Consider the following 17,878-nt stretch of genomic DNA (forward strand, 5'->3'; position numbering starts at 1 on the left):
AATGTAGCTCCTTCCCCATATCTAAGCATGGCTGACTTCTCATCTTTCTCCAAACCTTTAAAAAGAGTGCCACAAGCCTCAGTCACCCCATACTCCGGCATCTCCAAAATCATGCACGCTGAAGCTTCTTGCTCTCTTTGCAGTTTTTTTCAATTCATGCTATCTGTCCTTACCAAGAAACGAAATGTTTTTCATTTTTCCCCAATCTTTCTCTACCACATTTAGGTTCTCAAACATACAATCCCCAGCAAACAAAAGCCAGTCTCCCTGTCTCTCAGATGATGTTAACAGGGAAGCACACTGCTGCTCACTGTGCTGGCAGCCACCTTCTGACCATGAGGAACCGGCTGGGGGCAGCTGACGCAGAGACAGCAGAGCTCACACTGCTGAGCCACTTAACCAACCCCCAAACCCACCCTTACCCAAGACTTTCTACTAAGCAGCATGATGGGTTTATCACTTAAGATGGTTGAATTTGGTTTCCTGCAACTTACAGCCTAAAATATCCTAAAACAATCATTTTACTTCCAAAAGGATTTGAGGCAGAGAACTACCAGCATCATATTTTCATTAAATATTCTTAGAACACCTTACTTGTGTCCAGCCTTGTCTTAGACACTAAGGATACAGCAGTGACCAAGCCAAAATGCTACTCTCATGTAGCTTAGTACAGCAGAAGAAACAGGCGAAACAAAAAGGAAGGAATGTTGTAGACAGTATCACATCTGTGCAGTGGGGTTATTAACCCAGAACACAAAAAAATGAGAGGGCAAAGCACGTACGCATTCACGTCAAATCCTAGATATTTATATTCATACTACAGCTTCCTGCATCCATAATGTGAATTCCCAGTATATTTCATACAAAAAAAAAAATGAGAACAGGCTAAAAATTACTAGAAAAGGTACTGAGAACTACGTAGTCATGACAAATACAAAACCTGACTGAAACACAGCCATGCAACTTCGCGGGCGGTTACGGGACACAGTGAATATAAAAACGTGGAGTAACAGGAGTCTCCTGAACTTCTGTGGTCAATTTCTTTACATTTCTAATGGGTTTGTTTGTTTCTTTGTTTGTGCCATCGCCCAGGCTGGAGTGCAATGATCTCCGCTCGCTGCAGCCTCCACCTCCCAGGTTCAAGCAATTCTCCTGCCTCAGCCTCCCAAGTAGCTAGAATTACGGGCGTGTGCCATCACACCCAGCTAATTTTTTGTATTTTAAGTAGAGACAGGATTTCGCCACGTTGGCCAGGCAATCCACCCGCCTCAGCTTCTCAAAGTGCTGGGATTACAGGTGTGAGCCACCATGCCCAGCCTTCTAATGGTTCTTGATATTAATTTGGCTACATTTGCTATCTTTTTTTTTGGACAGAGTTTAGCTGTCACTCAGGCTGGAGTGCAATGGCACTATCTAGGCTCACTGCAACCTCCGCCTCTGAGGTTCAAGCAATTCTCATGCCTCAGCCTCCCAAGCAGCTGCGATTACAGGTGTCACCACACCCAGCTAATTTTTATATTTTTAGTGGAGACAGGCTTTCACCATGTTGGCCAGGATGGTCTCAAACTCCTGACCTCAAGTGATCTGCCTGCTTTGGCATCCCGAAGTGCTGGGATTACAGGCATGAGCCACTGTGCCTGGCCGATAAAGAGTTAAAAGAGACTTTTAGGTAAAACCTTAAGGATCCTGAGATTTCCTGGTATCTTGGAGTATTATGTACTAATTGTGTGGGTGAACATCTGATTTGCCAGATGATATGGTTTGGCTCTGTGTCCCCACCCAAAATCTCATGTTGAATTGTAATCCCCAGTGTTGGCAGAGGGGCCTGGTGGGAGGTGACTGGATCATGGTGGCAACTATCCCTGTTGCTGGTCTTGTGATAGAGTTCTCAGGAGATCTACTTGTTTATAAGTGTGTTCACTCTCTCCTACTGCCACATGAAGACATGCCTGCTTCCCCTTTGCCTTCTGCCATGATTGTAAGCTTTCTGAGGCCTCCACAGCCATGCCTCCTGTACAGTCTGCAGAACTCTTGAGTCGACTAAACCTCTTTTCTTCATAAATTACCCAGTCTCAGGTAGTTCTTTAAAGGAGTGTGAGAACAGACTAATACAACGAATGTTGTGCCTATGTTTTCTCTGGTGTTTCCTTGAGGTTAGCCTGGGTTTCTCTTACTTTTCAGGCAGTTGAGTCTCAAGGGATGGCAACAAGGAGAAACTGAACAGCAGACTTGGGAATCAATTCGGGCCACTTGAGTAAGATTCAAAAAGAAAAAAGAAATGGAAATGTCTACATCTAGAGGACATTATAAACGTATCTTTCATGTGCCTATATAAAATAAAACTATTAGAGAAAGGGGAAATCAGATTATGAGACAGAAAAGAACTTAAACTGGAATTAGCAACAGAAACTCTTGACTTTTTAAAAGAGTAATTCCTCTGCTGACTCAAGTAGCTTCTTATCTCATGTCATCCTGTCTACCTCTCCTCATTCTGTGGAACAATCTCATGTACCTCCCAGAGCAGATTTTTATCTCTAACACTAGTCTCCTCTAAAACAAGCCAGTACTCTTTGAAAATGAGCTAGTTACAGTTTAGGGGCAGGATATCTTATTATCAAAAAGCACAGATGCTTTCAAGAGTGGCTTCAGAAAGCATCAAGAAGCCACTCAGCTGAAGAAAGAGAATCTAATGGCTAAATTGTGACACAAGTGTAAAATTCAAAGTAAAAATTACAGTCCATTACAACCAACTAAGGCTGAAAGGTACCCTGGGTATAAGATGATTAAAATGAGATATATTACAGTAGAATGTGTTAAAGAAAAGACATACCTTCTGGCGGGCGCGGTAGCTCACGCCTGTAATCCCGGCATTTTGGGAGACTGAGGCAGGTGGATCACAAGATCAAGAGATCGAGACCATCCTGGCCAATATGGTGAAACCCCGTCTCTACTAAAAATATTAAAAATTAGCTGGGCATGGTGGCGCATGCCTGTAGTCCCAGCTACTCGGGAGGCTGAGGCAGGAGAATGGCGTGAACCCGGGAGGCGGAGCTTGCAGTGAGCCAAGATCGCGCCACTGCACTCCAGCCTGGGCGACAGAGCGAGACTCCGTCTCAAAAAAAAAAAAAAAAAAAAAAAAGAATCACTTGATCCCGGGAGGCGGAGACTGCAGTGAGTCAAGATCATGCCACTGCACTCTAGCCTGGCAAAAGAGCCAGACTCCATCTCAAAAAAAAAAAAAAAAAAAAAAGACATACTTTCTGATAATGGTTTGGCTTTATTCCTACCCAAATCTCACCTTGAATTGTAATAATCCCCACCTGTCAACAGTGAGGCCAGGTGGAGATAATTGAATCATGGGGACGGTTTCCCCCACACTGTTCTCATGGTAGTGAATAAGTCTCACAAGATCTGACAATTTTATAAATGGGAGTTCCCCGCACAAGTTCTCTTGCCTGCCACCATGTAAGACATGACTTTGTTCCTCATTTGCCTTCCACCATGATTGTGAGAACTCCCCAGCCATGTGGAACTGTGAGTCAACTAAACCTCCTTCCTTTATAAATCACCCAGTCTTGGGTATATCTTTATTAGCAGCGTGAGAACAGACTAATACAGTAAACTGGTACCAGTACAGCGGAATGCTACTGAAAAGATAACTGAAAATGTGGAAGCAACTTTGGAAACGGGTAAAAGGCAGAGGTTGGAACAGTTTGGAGGGCTCAGAAGAAGACAGAAAGATGTGGGAAAGTTTGGAACTTCCTAAAGACTTGCTGAGTGGCTTTGACCAAAATGCTGATAGTGATATGGACAATAAGGTCCAGGCTGCACTGGTCTCAGATGGAGATGAGGAACTAGTTGGGAACTGGAGTAAAGGTCACTATTGTTATGTAAAGAGACTGGTGGTATTTTGTCCCTGTCCTAGAGATCTGTGGAAGTTTGAACTTGAGAGAGATGATTTAGGGTATCTAGTAAAAGAAATTTCTAAGCAGCAAAGCCTTCAAGAAGAAGCAGAGCATAAAAGTTTGGAAAATTTGCCAACTGATGATGCAACAGAAAAGAAAAACCCATTTTCTGGGGAGAAATTCAAGCCTGCTGCAGAAATTTGCATAAGTAACAAGAAGTCCTATGTTAATCACCAAGACAATGGGCAAAATGTCTCCAGGGCAGGGATGGGCCATGGCTCACGCCTGTAATCCCAGCACTTTGGGAGGCTGAGGCAGGCGGATCATGAGGTCAGGAGATCCAGACCATCCTGGCTAACACGGTGAAACCCCCTCTCTACTAAAAATACAAAAAATTAGCTGGGCATGGTGGCGGGCACCTGCAGTCCCAGCTACACGGGAGGCTGAGGCAGGAGAATGGCATGAACCCGGGAGGCGGAGCTTGCAATGAGCCAAGATTGTGCCACTGCACTCCAGCCTGGGGGACAGAGAGAGACTCCATCTCAAAAAAAAAAAAAAAAAAGTCTCCAGGGCATGTCAGAAACCTTTGCAGCAGCCACTCCCATCACACGTCGGGAAGACTAAAAGGAAAAAATGGTTTTGCAGGTCGGGCCCACGGCCCCCCTGCTGTGTGCAGCCTAGGGACTTGGTGCCCTATGTCCCAGCTGCCACTGCAGTGGCTAAAAGGGGCCAAGGTACAGCTCAGGTTGTGGTTTCAGAGGGTGCAAGCCCCAAGCCTTGGCAGCTTTCATGTGGTGTTGATCCTGCAGGTGCACAGAAGTCAAGAATTGAGGTTCAGGAACCTCCATCTAGATTTCAGAGGATGTATGGAAATGCCTGGCGGTCCAGGCAGAAGTTTGCTGCAGAGGTGGGGCCCTCACAGAGAACCTCTACTAGGGCAGTATGGAAGGGAAATATGGGGTTGGAGCCCCCACACAGAGTCCCCATTGGGACACTATGTACTGGAGCTGTGAGAAGAGGGCCAATGTCCTCCAGACCCCAGAATGGTACATCCACCAACTTGCACTCTGCACCTGGAAAGCTGTAGACACTCAATGCCAGCTGGTGAAAGCTGCCAAAAGGGGGGCTGTACCCTGCAAAGCTACATGTACGGAGCTGCCCAAGGCCATGGGAGTCCACCTCTTACATCAGCATGACCTGGATGTGAGACATGGAGTCAAAGGAGATCATTTTGGAGCTTTAAGATTTGACTGCCCTGGCCAGGCTCAGTGGCTCACGCCTGTAATCCCAGCACTTTGGGAGGCCAAGGCAGGTGGATTGCCTCAGGTCAGGAGTTCGAGACCAGCCTGACTGACATGGTGAAACGTTGTCTCTATTAAAAATACAAAAATTAGCTGGGCGTGGTGGCAGGCACCTGTAATCCCAGCTACTCAGGAGGCTGAGGCAGGAGAATCACTTGAACCCGGGAGGTGGAGGTTGCAGTGAGCCAAGACCAGGCCATTGCACTCCAGCCTGGGCAACAAGAGTGAAACTCTGTCTCAAAAAAAAAAAAAAAAAAAAAAAATTGACTGCCCCATTGGATTTTGGACTTGCATGGGGCCTGCAGTCCCTTCATTTTGGCCAATTTCTCCCATTTGTAACAGGTGTATTTACCCAATGGCTGTACCCCCACAGGATCTAGGAAGCAACTAACTTGCTGTTGATTTTACAGGCTCATAGGTGGAAGACACCTGCTTTATCTCAGATGAGACTTTGGACTGTGGACTTTTTTTTTTTTTGAGATGGAGTCTCGCTCTGTCGCCCAGGCTGGAGTGCAGTGGTGCCATCTCGGCTCATTGCAAGCTCCGCCTCCCGGGTTCATGCCCATTCTCCTGCCTCAGCCTCCCGAGTAGCTGGGACTATAGGCACCCGCCACCACACCCGGCTAATTTTTTGTATTTTTAGTAGAGACGGGGTTTCACCGTGTTAGCCAGGATGGTCTTGATTTCCTGACCTCGTGATCCACCCACCTCGGCCTCCCAAAGTGCTGAGATTACAGGTGTGAGCCACTGCGCCTGGCCTGGACTGTGTACTTTGGAGTTAATGCTAAAATGAGTTAAGACTTTGGGGGACTGCTGGGAAGGCATGATTGGTTTTGAAATGTGAGGACATGAGATTTGGCAGGGACCTGGGCGGAATGATATGGTCTGGCTGTGTCCCCACCCAAATCTCACCTGGAATTGCAATAAGCCCCATGTGTCAAGGGTAGGGCCAAGGGACGATTATTGAATCTTGGGGGCAGTTTCCCCCATACTGTTCTCATGGTAGTGAGTAAGTCTCACAAGATCAGATGGTTTAATAAATGTGAGTTCCTTTGCACAAGCTCTCTTGTCTGCTGCCATTGAGACATAACTTTGCTCATCATTTGTCTTCCACCATGATTGTGAGGCCTCCCCAGCCATGTGGAACTGTGAGTCAATTAAACCTCTTTCCTTTACAAATTACCCAGTCTCAGGTATGTCTTCATTAGCAGCTTAAGAGCAGACTAATACACCTTCCAATATGAGTTCAATTTCACACAATTAAGGATAGGGGGTTGATTAAAAGAAAAAAAAAGGTTGAAACACTTGAAACACTTTGATAATTGTGTAACATCCTCTCATTGGATAATGCGAAGGGTTACTATGTTAATAGTAGGGGTCATTTGTTGCATTTACTATCTAAATATTGGGATTTCCCTTTTAAGACAAAAAAACTCGACTTCTGAGTTGAGAGCTCATGTGTACTGAAACCTGGATAGCAAGGGAGACTACTGAAACCTGGACAGCAGGGGAGACTGCAGGAGCAGGCTTTGAGCCAGCCTATACTCAAGCTGCTGGAGAGAAATGGCCCTGGGGAAACCAACCATGGATTCACACAGTAAGGAATATGTTGGTTTCAGGAATACACCGGTTTTAGTGACTTACACAGCTGGGCAAGCACTTACACACCAATCTCCAGAAGTCAGAAAAAAATAAGGGGATATATAATAAAAGTTCTATGACACTGGGCGCCTCCTAAGGTACCTGTGGTACCTTCACATGGATCAGACAGTATCATCAGCCACAAGACCTCTAGGGGGACTGAGACTGGGGCATTTTGCCACCTGGCAGAGACAGGAAGGTGGCAGCTACTGAAGGCAGGCGAATACGCTCTTTATCTCCATTAAAGAGATGTGTATCCTTTGTCTGCATCAACTGGCCTCTCCTGTCAGTCACCAAGCTGGTACCACCACCACCACAACAGGGAACATTACTTGCTTCATCAGTTTCCACCACTGGCAGCAACCCACCCTTGCCTCTGGCACCCAGTCCAAAAGCAGCGGTCACACTCACCTGTTCCCTAAATGACCCATCTCCCCTGTACTGGACTACAGCTAACCCTTTCTATCTACACTGTATCCCCTGCCAGGCTCTTCCACTGTATCCTGAACCCTGATCACAAAGCAGAGCAGTGGACACTGTCACTCAACCAACATGCCTTCAGCCTCCCAGAGACTTACACAGCACTACTGCACAGGCATCCCTCCCTTCCACCTCCCTATCAGCCGAGACCAATTCCTGGTTCTGATCTGGTTGGCCTGCCCTGCCTGGAGGTTACCTAGGACCCAAGGCTCAAAGGGAAAAACAAAAAAGGCAGACTTTAAACATCCATCTTCCCATTCTTCTCTCTTCTTATGTATTTCTACAGAATTAATACTTCTTGTCACTAAACACTACAATTCACAGGGAGTTATTTTAAAAGGGAGAAGACAAAAGAGTGACACTGAAACATGGATCCAAGAGAAAAGAAACACCAAGCTGGGCAGTGGCTCACGCCTGTAATCCCAGCACTGTGGGAGGCTGAGGTGGGCGGATCACCCCAGGTCAGGAGTTCAAGACCAGCCTGGCCAACGTGGGGAAACCCTGTCTCTACTAAAAATACAAAAATTAGCTGGGTGTCGTGGCGGGTGCCTGTAATCCCAGCTACTCAGGAGGCTGAGGCAGGAGAATCGCTTGAAACCATGAGAAGGAGGTTGCAGTGAGCCAAGATAGCACCACTTCACTCCAGCTTGGGCAAAAGAGCAAAACTCTGTCTCAAAAAAAAAAAAAAGAAACATCAGTAATGTGAAGCTCAACATGCTGGTGATTGCTCTATTTCCAATGTTAATGATGAATTATAAGAAGCACAGATGGGCCGGGCGCGGTGGCTCACACCTGTAATCCCAGCACTTTGGGAGGCCGAGGAGGGTGGATCACGAGGTCAGGAGATGGAGACCATCCTGGCTAACATGATGAAACCCCGTCTCTACTAAAAATACAAAAATTAGCCGGGCATGGTGGCGGGCGCCTGTAGTCCCAGCTACTCGGGAGGCTGAGGCAGGAGAATGGTGCGAACCCAGGAGGCGGAGCTTGCAGTGAGCTGAGATCACGCCACTGCACTCCAGCCTGGGCCACTCCCTCCTGAAATGCAACTAAAATGAGAGTTAAGGAGAAAACAAGGCATAAATCCACAAAGAGAACAGCAGCAGACAAAAGCAGATGAGACACAACATTTTGAAAGTTCTAAGACAAACAGACAAGTGTCAACTAACATAAAATATGGCCACCTCTACTTTGTTATGTGCTAACAGAAGCCAAAACACAGCAAGACAACTCCTGCCACATAAAAACAGACTCAGAAATTGGGGGTAAGAGAGAATTCTAAAGGTGGGGAGAAATCAGAAGAATTAATAGAAAGTCTTCAAAGGGGTCACTAGGCACCCTACCCAAGCAGACAGGGACCCTCCCTGATCCTGAAGATGATGCCTCTGGAGACTGGGCGTGGCCACACTACACACAGCCTAAAGTCACAGGCCACACTTAGAGGAATATAGTCCGTGAAAGTCAAATTCTCCATCTTCTTCCTTACTTCTCAGACTCTAGCTCAGAGCAAAGGCATAGTCCCAAGAGGAAAGGCTCACTGATACTGACAACTGGGTGTTCTGTAATGAAAAAGCCAAACTTTGCCTAACACCCTCCAGAGAAGCTCACCAAGAGACAGACTTGAAGCAAACACACAGACTTCCAATCAGCTTTTCAGTACCTCTCTTAAATAAGGATACAGAGCAAGCATCATCAGTCTGAGTAGAAAAAAATACTGTTTTTCCTCTGCTCTCACGTCACAACAATCAACATAGAAGACTTCTGTGACCAAATGTGTGAGGGTTTCTCCCCACATACCAAGCAAGAAATCAATTATGCAGCAGGCCCATGCACAGTGTTGCGCATCTGTAATCCCAACATTTTAGGAGGAGAAGGTCAGGGGACCACTTGAGCTCAGGAGTTTGAGACCAGCCTAGGCAACATGCTGAAACCTCATCCATACAAAAATCAGCGGGGCATGGTGGCACACACCTGTAGCCCCAGCTACTGGGGGGCTGAGGTAAGAGGACCACTTGAGCCTGGGATGGGGAGGTTGCAGTGAGCTGTGATCACACCACTACATTCCAACCTGGGCAGGAGTGAGACCCGGTCTCAAAAAAAAAAAAAATTCTTCAGCGAACACCAACTAGGTGTCCTGCAATTCAACTGTCACACTATCTACCTGGAGATAGCATCAGATCCCACAGGTTGAGGGCTCAGTCCCACAAGACTGCCTACCCTTCAGACACCAGCCACAAGTCAGGGCCTCTGGAACATGTGATCAACTAGCTTTAAGTCAGTGAGAAAGAAAAGTAGCTCAGAGCAATCTGAAGAACATGAAGCCGGCAAAATTTAGAAAATGGGTCTTTAGTTACCACAGCCCCAGCCACGCTCAGGGTTAACTGTTTAAAGGGACTTGGGGTTTTTTTAATCTTCCCTTTCCTGTAGTTTCCAGACAAGCTGATAAATTACCAAGACTGTTACTACAAGTTACACAATGTGACCCTCAATCATTTTCTTCATGTTCCTGGAATGTGTGATACAAAGAACAATATACAGCCAACCAATAGTTTATGTTCAACTTAGAAACTGCCCCTATTTTTGCCCTTTAAAATCCCACTTGTAACTGTTGCTACTCGAAGCATATATTCAGAGCAACTTGAATCTATGCTTCCCAGGTTGCCGTCCTCAAATCTGGCCTAAATAAACTCTCTATTTATAGTAATTTTTGCTTTAGTTTCTTTCTTTAGGTCTATTAGAATTCCCCCATCTCCCTGTGTTTGATTAATTTGCTAGAGCAGCTCACAAAATTCAGGTAAACAATGACTTATATTTACCAGTTTATTATAAAGGGTATTACAAAGGACACAGATGAAGAGATGTATAGGGCAAGGTGTTAGTGTTCAGGCCTCTCCAGGCACACCACCCTCCCTCCAGGAACCTCCAGGTGTTCGGCTATTCTGGAGGCTCCCCAAACCCAATCCTTTTGGGTTTTTATGGAGGCCTCATTACATTAGCATGATTGATTAAACCAACAGCCATTGGTGATCAACATCACCTTGAACCCCTCTCTCCTTCCTGGAAGGTTGGGGGGCAGACATGAAAGTTCCAACCCTCAAAAGTCGCATAGGTGTTTCAGATGACCAGCCCCCATCCCGAAGGCAGTCTGCAGGCCATCAATCAATCATTAGCATACAAAAAGACATCATTTTGGAGATTTTTAAGGATTGTATTAAATAGGCGTTGTAAGGCAGGAAATGAGGTCAAAGACAAAATAAACATTTCACAGTATCACAATCAGACACTGGAGAAAAATCTAGACTATAAAAGACAGAGATTAAAGAAAATAAAATTTTCAAGAAAAAAAACCTCACAAGAATCAGAGACAATGCTGGGTACAAAAGAAAACTTTAAAAATATTACTTTACAGCCGGCCACAGTGGCTCACGCCTATAATCCCAACACTTTAGGAGGCCGAGGAGAGTAGATCACTTGAGGTCAGGAGTTCGAGACCAGCCTGGCCAACATGGTGAAACCCCGTCTCTACTAAAAATACAAAAATTAGTCGGGCGTGGTGGCAGGCTCCTGTAGTCCCAGCTACTCAGGAGGCTGAGGCAGGAGAATGGCGTGAACCCGGGAGGCGGAGCTTGCAGTGAGCCGAGATAGTGCCACTGCACTCCAGCCTGGGTGACTGGAGTGAGACTCCATCTCAAAAAAAAAAAACAAGAATAAAAAGAAATATCCAGAGCTCTCAATTAAAAATAATAACCAAAATTAAAAATTCAATACAAGAGTTGGAAAGATCAAGATGGAAGAAATCTCTCTGAAATGAAGAGTAAAAAAAAAAAAAAAAAAAAAAAAGACCAAGAGATGGAAAAAAATTAGAGGATGAGCCTGGAATATAAAATATTCTGCTGGCCGGGCACAGTGGCTCATACCTGTTAATCACAGCACTTTGGGAGGCTGAGGCGGGTAGATCACTTGGGGTCAGGAGTTCAAGACGAGCCTGGCCAGTATGGTGAAACCCCATCTCTACTAAAAATACAAAAATTAGCCAGGCATGGTGGCACGCACTTGTAGTCCCAGCTACTGAGCAGGCTGAGGCAGGAGAATCACTTGAACCCGGGAGACGGAGGTTGCAGTGAGCTGAGATCCCACCACTGCATTCCAGCCTGGGCATCACAGCGAGACTCCGTCTCAAAAAAAAAATTCTGCTTATAGGAGAATTTCATAAATAAACCACAGAGAAAAGAGCAGAGAAATAATACTATAAAACCATTTCCCGCAACAGGATAACACATTTCTAGATTCAAAAGCTCCAATGACTGTCCAGCATGATGAATTTTAAAAGATTCTCCACAGGTAGGATGACTGAAATTTCGTAACATCAAGGACAAAGAAGAGAACCTAAAAACTTCCCAAAGAAAAAAGCATATATAAAGGATCAACAATCAGCAAGACACAGGACATCTAGAGCAATACCTTCAAAATGCTAATGGAAAATTATTTCCAAGCCAGAATTCCACACCCAGTCAAGTCATTAATCAAGGCCAGGCATGGTGGCTCTTGAGCATAATCCCAACACTTTGGGAAGCCAAGGTGGGAGAATCGCTTCAGCCCACGAGTTTGAGACCAACCCAGCAACACAGTGAGACATTCTCAACAAAAAAATAAGAAGTTAGCTGTGCATAGTGGTGCACGCCTGTAGTCCCACCTACTCGGGAGACTGAGGTAGGAAGATCGCTTGAGCCCAGAAGGTAGAAGCACAGTAAGCCATGAATGATCATGTCGCTGCACTCCAGCCTGGGCGACAGAGTAGGATTCGGTCTTCAACTGGCAGGGGAGGAAATTCCCAGAAAGGCAGCTGTGCAGAAGGACTGGGAAGAAAAAAAAAAAAAAAACAGTCCAGACTGGAGCAGGACCGAGTACTACAGGGGAGAAAAAAAGTAACTGACAAATTTACTACAAGTTTTTGACTCACTGGTGGATTGAAGAGTTTTACAAGGCAGCAAAAGTCTTCTATGATCAAAAGTCAAAAGATTACATGTAAATCAATAGCAATTTTACCATATCCACAAAGATAAAATACTTTTTTTTTTTTTTTTTTGAGACGGAGTCTCACTCTGTCACCCAGGCTGGAGGGCAGTGGCGCGATCTCAGCTCTCTGCAACCTCCACCTCCCGGGTTCATGCCATTCTCCTGCCTCAGCCTCCCGAACAGCTGGGACTACAGGCACCCGCCACCACACCCAGGTAATTTTTTTGTATTTTTAGTAGAGACAGGGTTTCACCGTGTCAGCCAGGATGGTCTCGATCTCCTGACCTCATGATCCGCTTGCCTTGGCATCCCAAAGTGCTGGAATTACAGGTGTGAGCCACCACACCCGGCCAAAATACTATTTTAAAAAGTGCCAAAAAAAGGTGAAAATAGTTGTCTATAGTTTAAAAAGGGGGTGGGCAAGAGATTGATATTTTTTTTTTATTCTAAGGTTTAAAGCACTATTTGGTTGTTTTGTTTGTTTGTTTTGAGACAGAGTTTCGCTCTTGTTGCCCAGGCTGGAGTACAGTGGCGCGATCTTGGCTCACTGCACCCATCGCCTTCCAGGTTCAAGCGATTCTCCTGCCTCAGCCTCCCAAGTAGCTGGGATTACAGGCGCCCGCCACCACGCACAGCTGATTTTTGTACTTTTAGTACAGATGGGATTTTACCACGTTGGTCAGGCTGGTCTCAAACTCCTGACCTCAGGGGATCCACCCGCCTCAGCCTCCAAAAGTGCTGGCCTCCAAAAGCTTGAGCCACCAATGCTCAGCCTATTTGGTCTTTCAATCTATGTACATGTATTATTTTGATAAATGTAAACATGTAAACAATAACCTGAATTATCTTCAACTATACCAAAACAAAAAAACCAACCTAAATTAATCTACCTATTTGAACCTTCCAACAGTGCTCTGCTTTCGTTTTTAAATTGGGGAGAGAAATTTAGAGAGTATCTTTAGAAACCAAAAATCATGAAGTATGATTTTGATCACATTTTGTTTTGTTTTTGTAGAGACGAGGTTTCACTATGTTGCCCAAGCTGGTCTCGAACTCCTGGGCTCAAGGGATTCTTCCATCTCAGCCTCCCAAAGTTCTGGGATTACAGGTATGAGCCACTGCAGTCAGCCTATCATATGCTTTTGAAAATTCACAGAACCCAGTGTTTGGGTATAAGCTTTAGAGTTAAAAGACCTATGTTCAGATCCTGACTCAATCGGACAAGTCACGTTTCCAAGCCTGATCTATAAAACGAAAATTCCCACCACCTACTTGACAGGATGTTTGGAAAATTGGGTGAAATAATATGTAAGTAGTTGGCATGGTGCCTCACAGTTACTAGAACTCGATAAATGGTAGCTGCTTTGACAGCAATTATTACTATTTACTACTATTATTACTATTACTTATTTTCCCCCTTACCAAAATTTGCCTAAAATATTCTAGAACAAACTTGTCCAACTCATGGCCCCAGCCCAGGTCAGCTTTGAATGCAGCCCAACACAAATTTGTAAACTTTCTTAAAACGTTATGAGATTTTTTTGCAATTTTATTTTTTAGTTCATCAGCTATCATTAGGGTTAGTGTATTTTATGTGTGGCCTTCTTCCAATGTGGCCCAAGAAAGCCTAAAGATTGGACAGCCCTGTTCTAAGAACAAGGACATCAAGCTGCTTCTCAAATGGCTCAGAAGACTTCTGTTTGTTTGCCTTAGCATGCTGAATTTCACACCACTCCATAACTTAATTCAACATTTCACTATTTATATCCTGGAGCAAAACTGAATGCATAAACTAAAACTCATCAGATAAACACTAAGCCCTAGCTGTTGGTCTCTAGAGAATAAAACACCAGCAAACTAGCTGCAAAAGAACATTATTTTTATGCCATTATTAAAACCTATGCAAAGCTTAAAATGTAAGCCATATTCAACAATTTAAATTATTTTAAATTTGAATTTGTATCTCTTTGAAAGCATTGAATCGAAACAGACAACAGATGGACAAAAAATACTGCCTTTGGAATCTGACAGTTCTAAGCCTGAAGCCTACTTTGCCTTCTACTCACCAGTATGACCTTCAGCAAAATTCTAAACCTCTCTAAGCCTCAGTTTTCTTACCTGTATGACCAGGCACAACCAATTACGTCATGGGGTTACTGTGACAATTAAAGGAGATATGTCCAAACAGCCCTGTAGTAGATGGTCCAAAAGTGAGAATTGGCCAGGCGCGGTGGCTCACGCCTACCCAACACTTTGGGAGGCCAAGGCAGGTGGATCACCTGAGGTCAGGAGTTCGAGACCAGCCTGACCAACATAGTGAAACCCCATCTCTATTAAAAATACAAAAAATTAGCCGAGCATGGTGGCGCACGCCTGTAATCCCAGCTATTTGGGGGGCAGAGGCAGGGGACTCCCTTGAACCCGGGAAGCGGAGGTTGCAGTGAGCCGAGACTGCGCCATCGCACTCCAACCTAAGCAACAAGAGTGAAACTCCGTCTCAAAAAAATAAAAAATAAAAAAGTGAGAACTGCTACAATTACATTACTATTTTGTTCCAAAAGCTAGAATTCAGGTTTAACTGTCTACAACTCCTCATGATATCCCAGTTCTCCAGCTCTCTTTCGCTATAAAAGTGGCTTCCTTATGAAAAAGGAAAAAAACTCATCTCTGTTCTTCAAGGGCAACAATGGAGAGTCAAAGAGATGTCACAGGTACATTCTGAAACAGAAGGGAAAGAAGATTGGGTGACCCATCAACATGTAGAGGTCAGTTCCCACATGGCATTGGCCATTTCCAGTTGGGAACCACTTCTTAACAACAAGCCTAATACAAGCACCATCAAAGGGCAGACAGGCAAAGAAAGCAAAGAGGCAAGGAAGTCCAACTTTCCGTTTCCATGATCCACTGTGGAAGCAAATATATAACTAACAAAACAACTGGGTCAATTAGCCCCCACTTTGGGAGCATTTTTAACAGTGTGTTTTGCAGTTTTTGGTAGTTACTGTTATTAATAAGGTAATTCTTTAATTTCTTTAGACAAACAGTAAGACAGAAGGCAGGCAGAGGAAAGGACAAAGAAAAATATTAATGCAAGCTGAAAAGCATAAGCAAAGCTTTCAGAAAGAGCTGAGAGAAACCTCCACCTTCCCAAGGAGTAACACCACAAGAGTATCTGTCCTCTCTATACCACTGCTGTACACATTTAATCAACTCAGTCCTTGAGAATAGCAGGAAATTTACTTACAGAATGTACCACCGCCTTTAAAATATAATGCTAGCAAAGAACCGCTGTCAGGTTCTGAGTTCTTTTCTGCAGCCTTCTTCAATAAGCATTTACTGACCACCTACAAAGTGCCAAACACTATGCTGTTTATTAGGGAAACCCTGCAACACAGTTTGATTCCTGTCCTCAGGGAGATCAGTACGAATAGGGAAGAGTCGAGTAAAGAGATCACCACCACAGAGAGTAAACACCAGGCACAAAGGAAGCCCAGACAAGCTCCAGTCCTATCAATATCCAGGCAACCAGCCCAGGGTTAGGAACTTTCTGAACCTAAGGAACACTCCTGAACACCACAATTGAACCGTCACAGCAGTATTCCCACACCCCCACAGGTCCTTAGGCAGACACACCCACTGCATGGGCACAGACGCACAGCTGTGTCTGTGCATACATGTTTTGGTCATTAGTTCAGTCAACAAATACTGAGGGCCACACTAAACAGGCAGTTACCAGTGCCAGCTCGAGTCCTAATTCCTCATGTGACTTCGGACAAGTCACTTCCTGAATTGGTACTGGTTCATACCAAAGGCCACAGAAGACCTTGGAATATTCCTCCCCTCAGCTGTCAGCCCTCCTCCCTCGGTGGTGGTTCCACCCTTTCCTAAGCACTAAAAATTTAAAGGCTGAGACCATGAGTCAGTATTATTTTGAATTAACCATGTTCCTTTAATTTTTTACAGTGACCACTGCACCTCATTCCTTTCCTCCACCCACCCTGAACCGGTCTACATTTGAGATTTAAGCGGGGTGGCGGGGTGGGGGGGATCCCTATGCAAATCCCTGACCTCCGGAGTTTTCAATCTAGTTGAGTAACAGAATCAAACATGAAGAGAGATATGTAAGATAAGGTACACCAAGCACTTATGACTAAAGACATTGCAAGGCCAAGAGCAGGTGAAATGCAGCGAGGGGCGGACCGCACCGCGAGGGTAAAGCCTCAACGCCCCCCAGGACTTAAGGAGGGGAGACCTCTGGGCAGGAGAACTGAGAAGGCAAGTTCCCTGGAGCAGAGGGAGCAGCAGGGGTAGAGATCGGACGCCGGGAGACCCCAGGCGGCGGGCCGCAGCAGGTCCCGGCAGTCAGACATGTGGGACACTCCCGAGCGGCCAGAAAGGATGCAAGGCGGAGGCTGCAGTCGGGAAAGGGGGAGGGTCCGCGGGGCCGGAGAGGAGGGGCTCGGGGAAAGGACCGGAGGCGGACGCCGGGGAAGCGATGGGAAGGGGTCTGAGAGGCCGGGGGGGCCCACTGGGAGGGCTCTCGAATGGGCTGCTCTAGGGGAGACTGAGAGGGCGGACCTGGGGAAGGTCAGGGTGGTCCAGGGAGGTGGGCGGACCCGTGGCCAGGAGCCTCAGGGAAAATTAGGGAGTGGGGACACCGCGGAGGTGGCGCGGTGCGGGGTCCCCTCGGAGGGGCGCGAGGCTGGGCAGCTCTAGAGGAGAATCTGGAGAGGCGCGGGCCAGAGGGGAAAGGAGCTAGGGTCGTCCGGACTAAACAGGGACACTCACCTGCGAACCAGAGTGGACAACGCCAAGACGCCACGGCGGTTCCTCGCCTCCTCGCCTGCGAATGCCGCACGTCCGGCGTCCTGGCCGCCGTTCTGACGTCACTCCTCGGCGCGCATGCGCGGCGGGGCCCGGCCGGTGGGGCGGGGTGTCTGGGTGGTTTCCTGAGAAACGGGACAGAAGGAGGCAGGGGGCGTGGGTCTCCCAGGAGGTCGGCGCTTCCACTAAAAGGAAGTGTTACAAAGTGAGATCCTGTCTTAAAAATATAAAAATTTAAAAAAAAATTGTTGGCACCCTAATCTTGGTTTCTAAATACCGCTCTCTAAAAATAGGGCCAAGGCGCCTTAGAGAAATGGGCGACTCTAGGACCCGGGCGCAGAAAGCTCCAGCTGAGCCGGGAGCGTTTTGTAGGCCAGAAGCTTGAGGTGCTCAAAAAACTGAAGGACCGGGCGTCCAAGGGCGCAGGGATCTATCCAGAGAACTTCCGGGGGCCGCGCCTGGGACAATTTGAGCAGCAATATAAAGTACATTGCATTAAGTTATAACCTAAAGTATAAAACAGCCCAGAGCCCGTGCTGATATAAATACGTGATTAAATAAATGAGGGAGAAGGGATAATCTTCCTTGCAGAGGAATTCTAATAATACCTCATCCAGAGGGGTGTGGTAATCCGTCCGCACCCACCCTGAGTGTGGCCTATGCCTGGGGACGACCTTTCCAAGAGTACAGTGTGGAAAGAGGGCTGTAGAG

General features: G+C 46.1%; 1 protein-coding gene across 22 annotated transcripts in view; it reads right to left on the bottom strand.

Moving 5' to 3' along the window:
• The window catches only part of PLEKHB2 (pleckstrin homology domain containing B2), a 48,924-nt gene extending 31,357 nt beyond the window's left edge, over positions 1-17,567 (bottom strand). For 5 of the 22 annotated variants that reach the window (XM_009443308.4, XM_009443310.5, XM_009443309.5 and 2 more), the window contains exon 1: positions 17,132-17,248. Coding sequence is in view for 8 of the 22 variants with exons in the window: in XM_016949318.4 (XP_016804807.1) it covers positions 12,021-12,093 (73 nt within the window). In the remaining 14 variants the exon portion in view is untranslated. 22 annotated transcript variants of the gene reach the window in all.
• Between the last annotated feature and the right edge of the window lie 311 nt (positions 17,568-17,878).

This window comes from Pan troglodytes, chromosome 13 (assembly GCF_028858775.2).
Source record: "Pan troglodytes isolate AG18354 chromosome 13, NHGRI_mPanTro3-v2.0_pri, whole genome shotgun sequence".
NCBI classification, from domain to species: Eukaryota; Metazoa; Chordata; class Mammalia; order Primates; family Hominidae; genus Pan; species Pan troglodytes.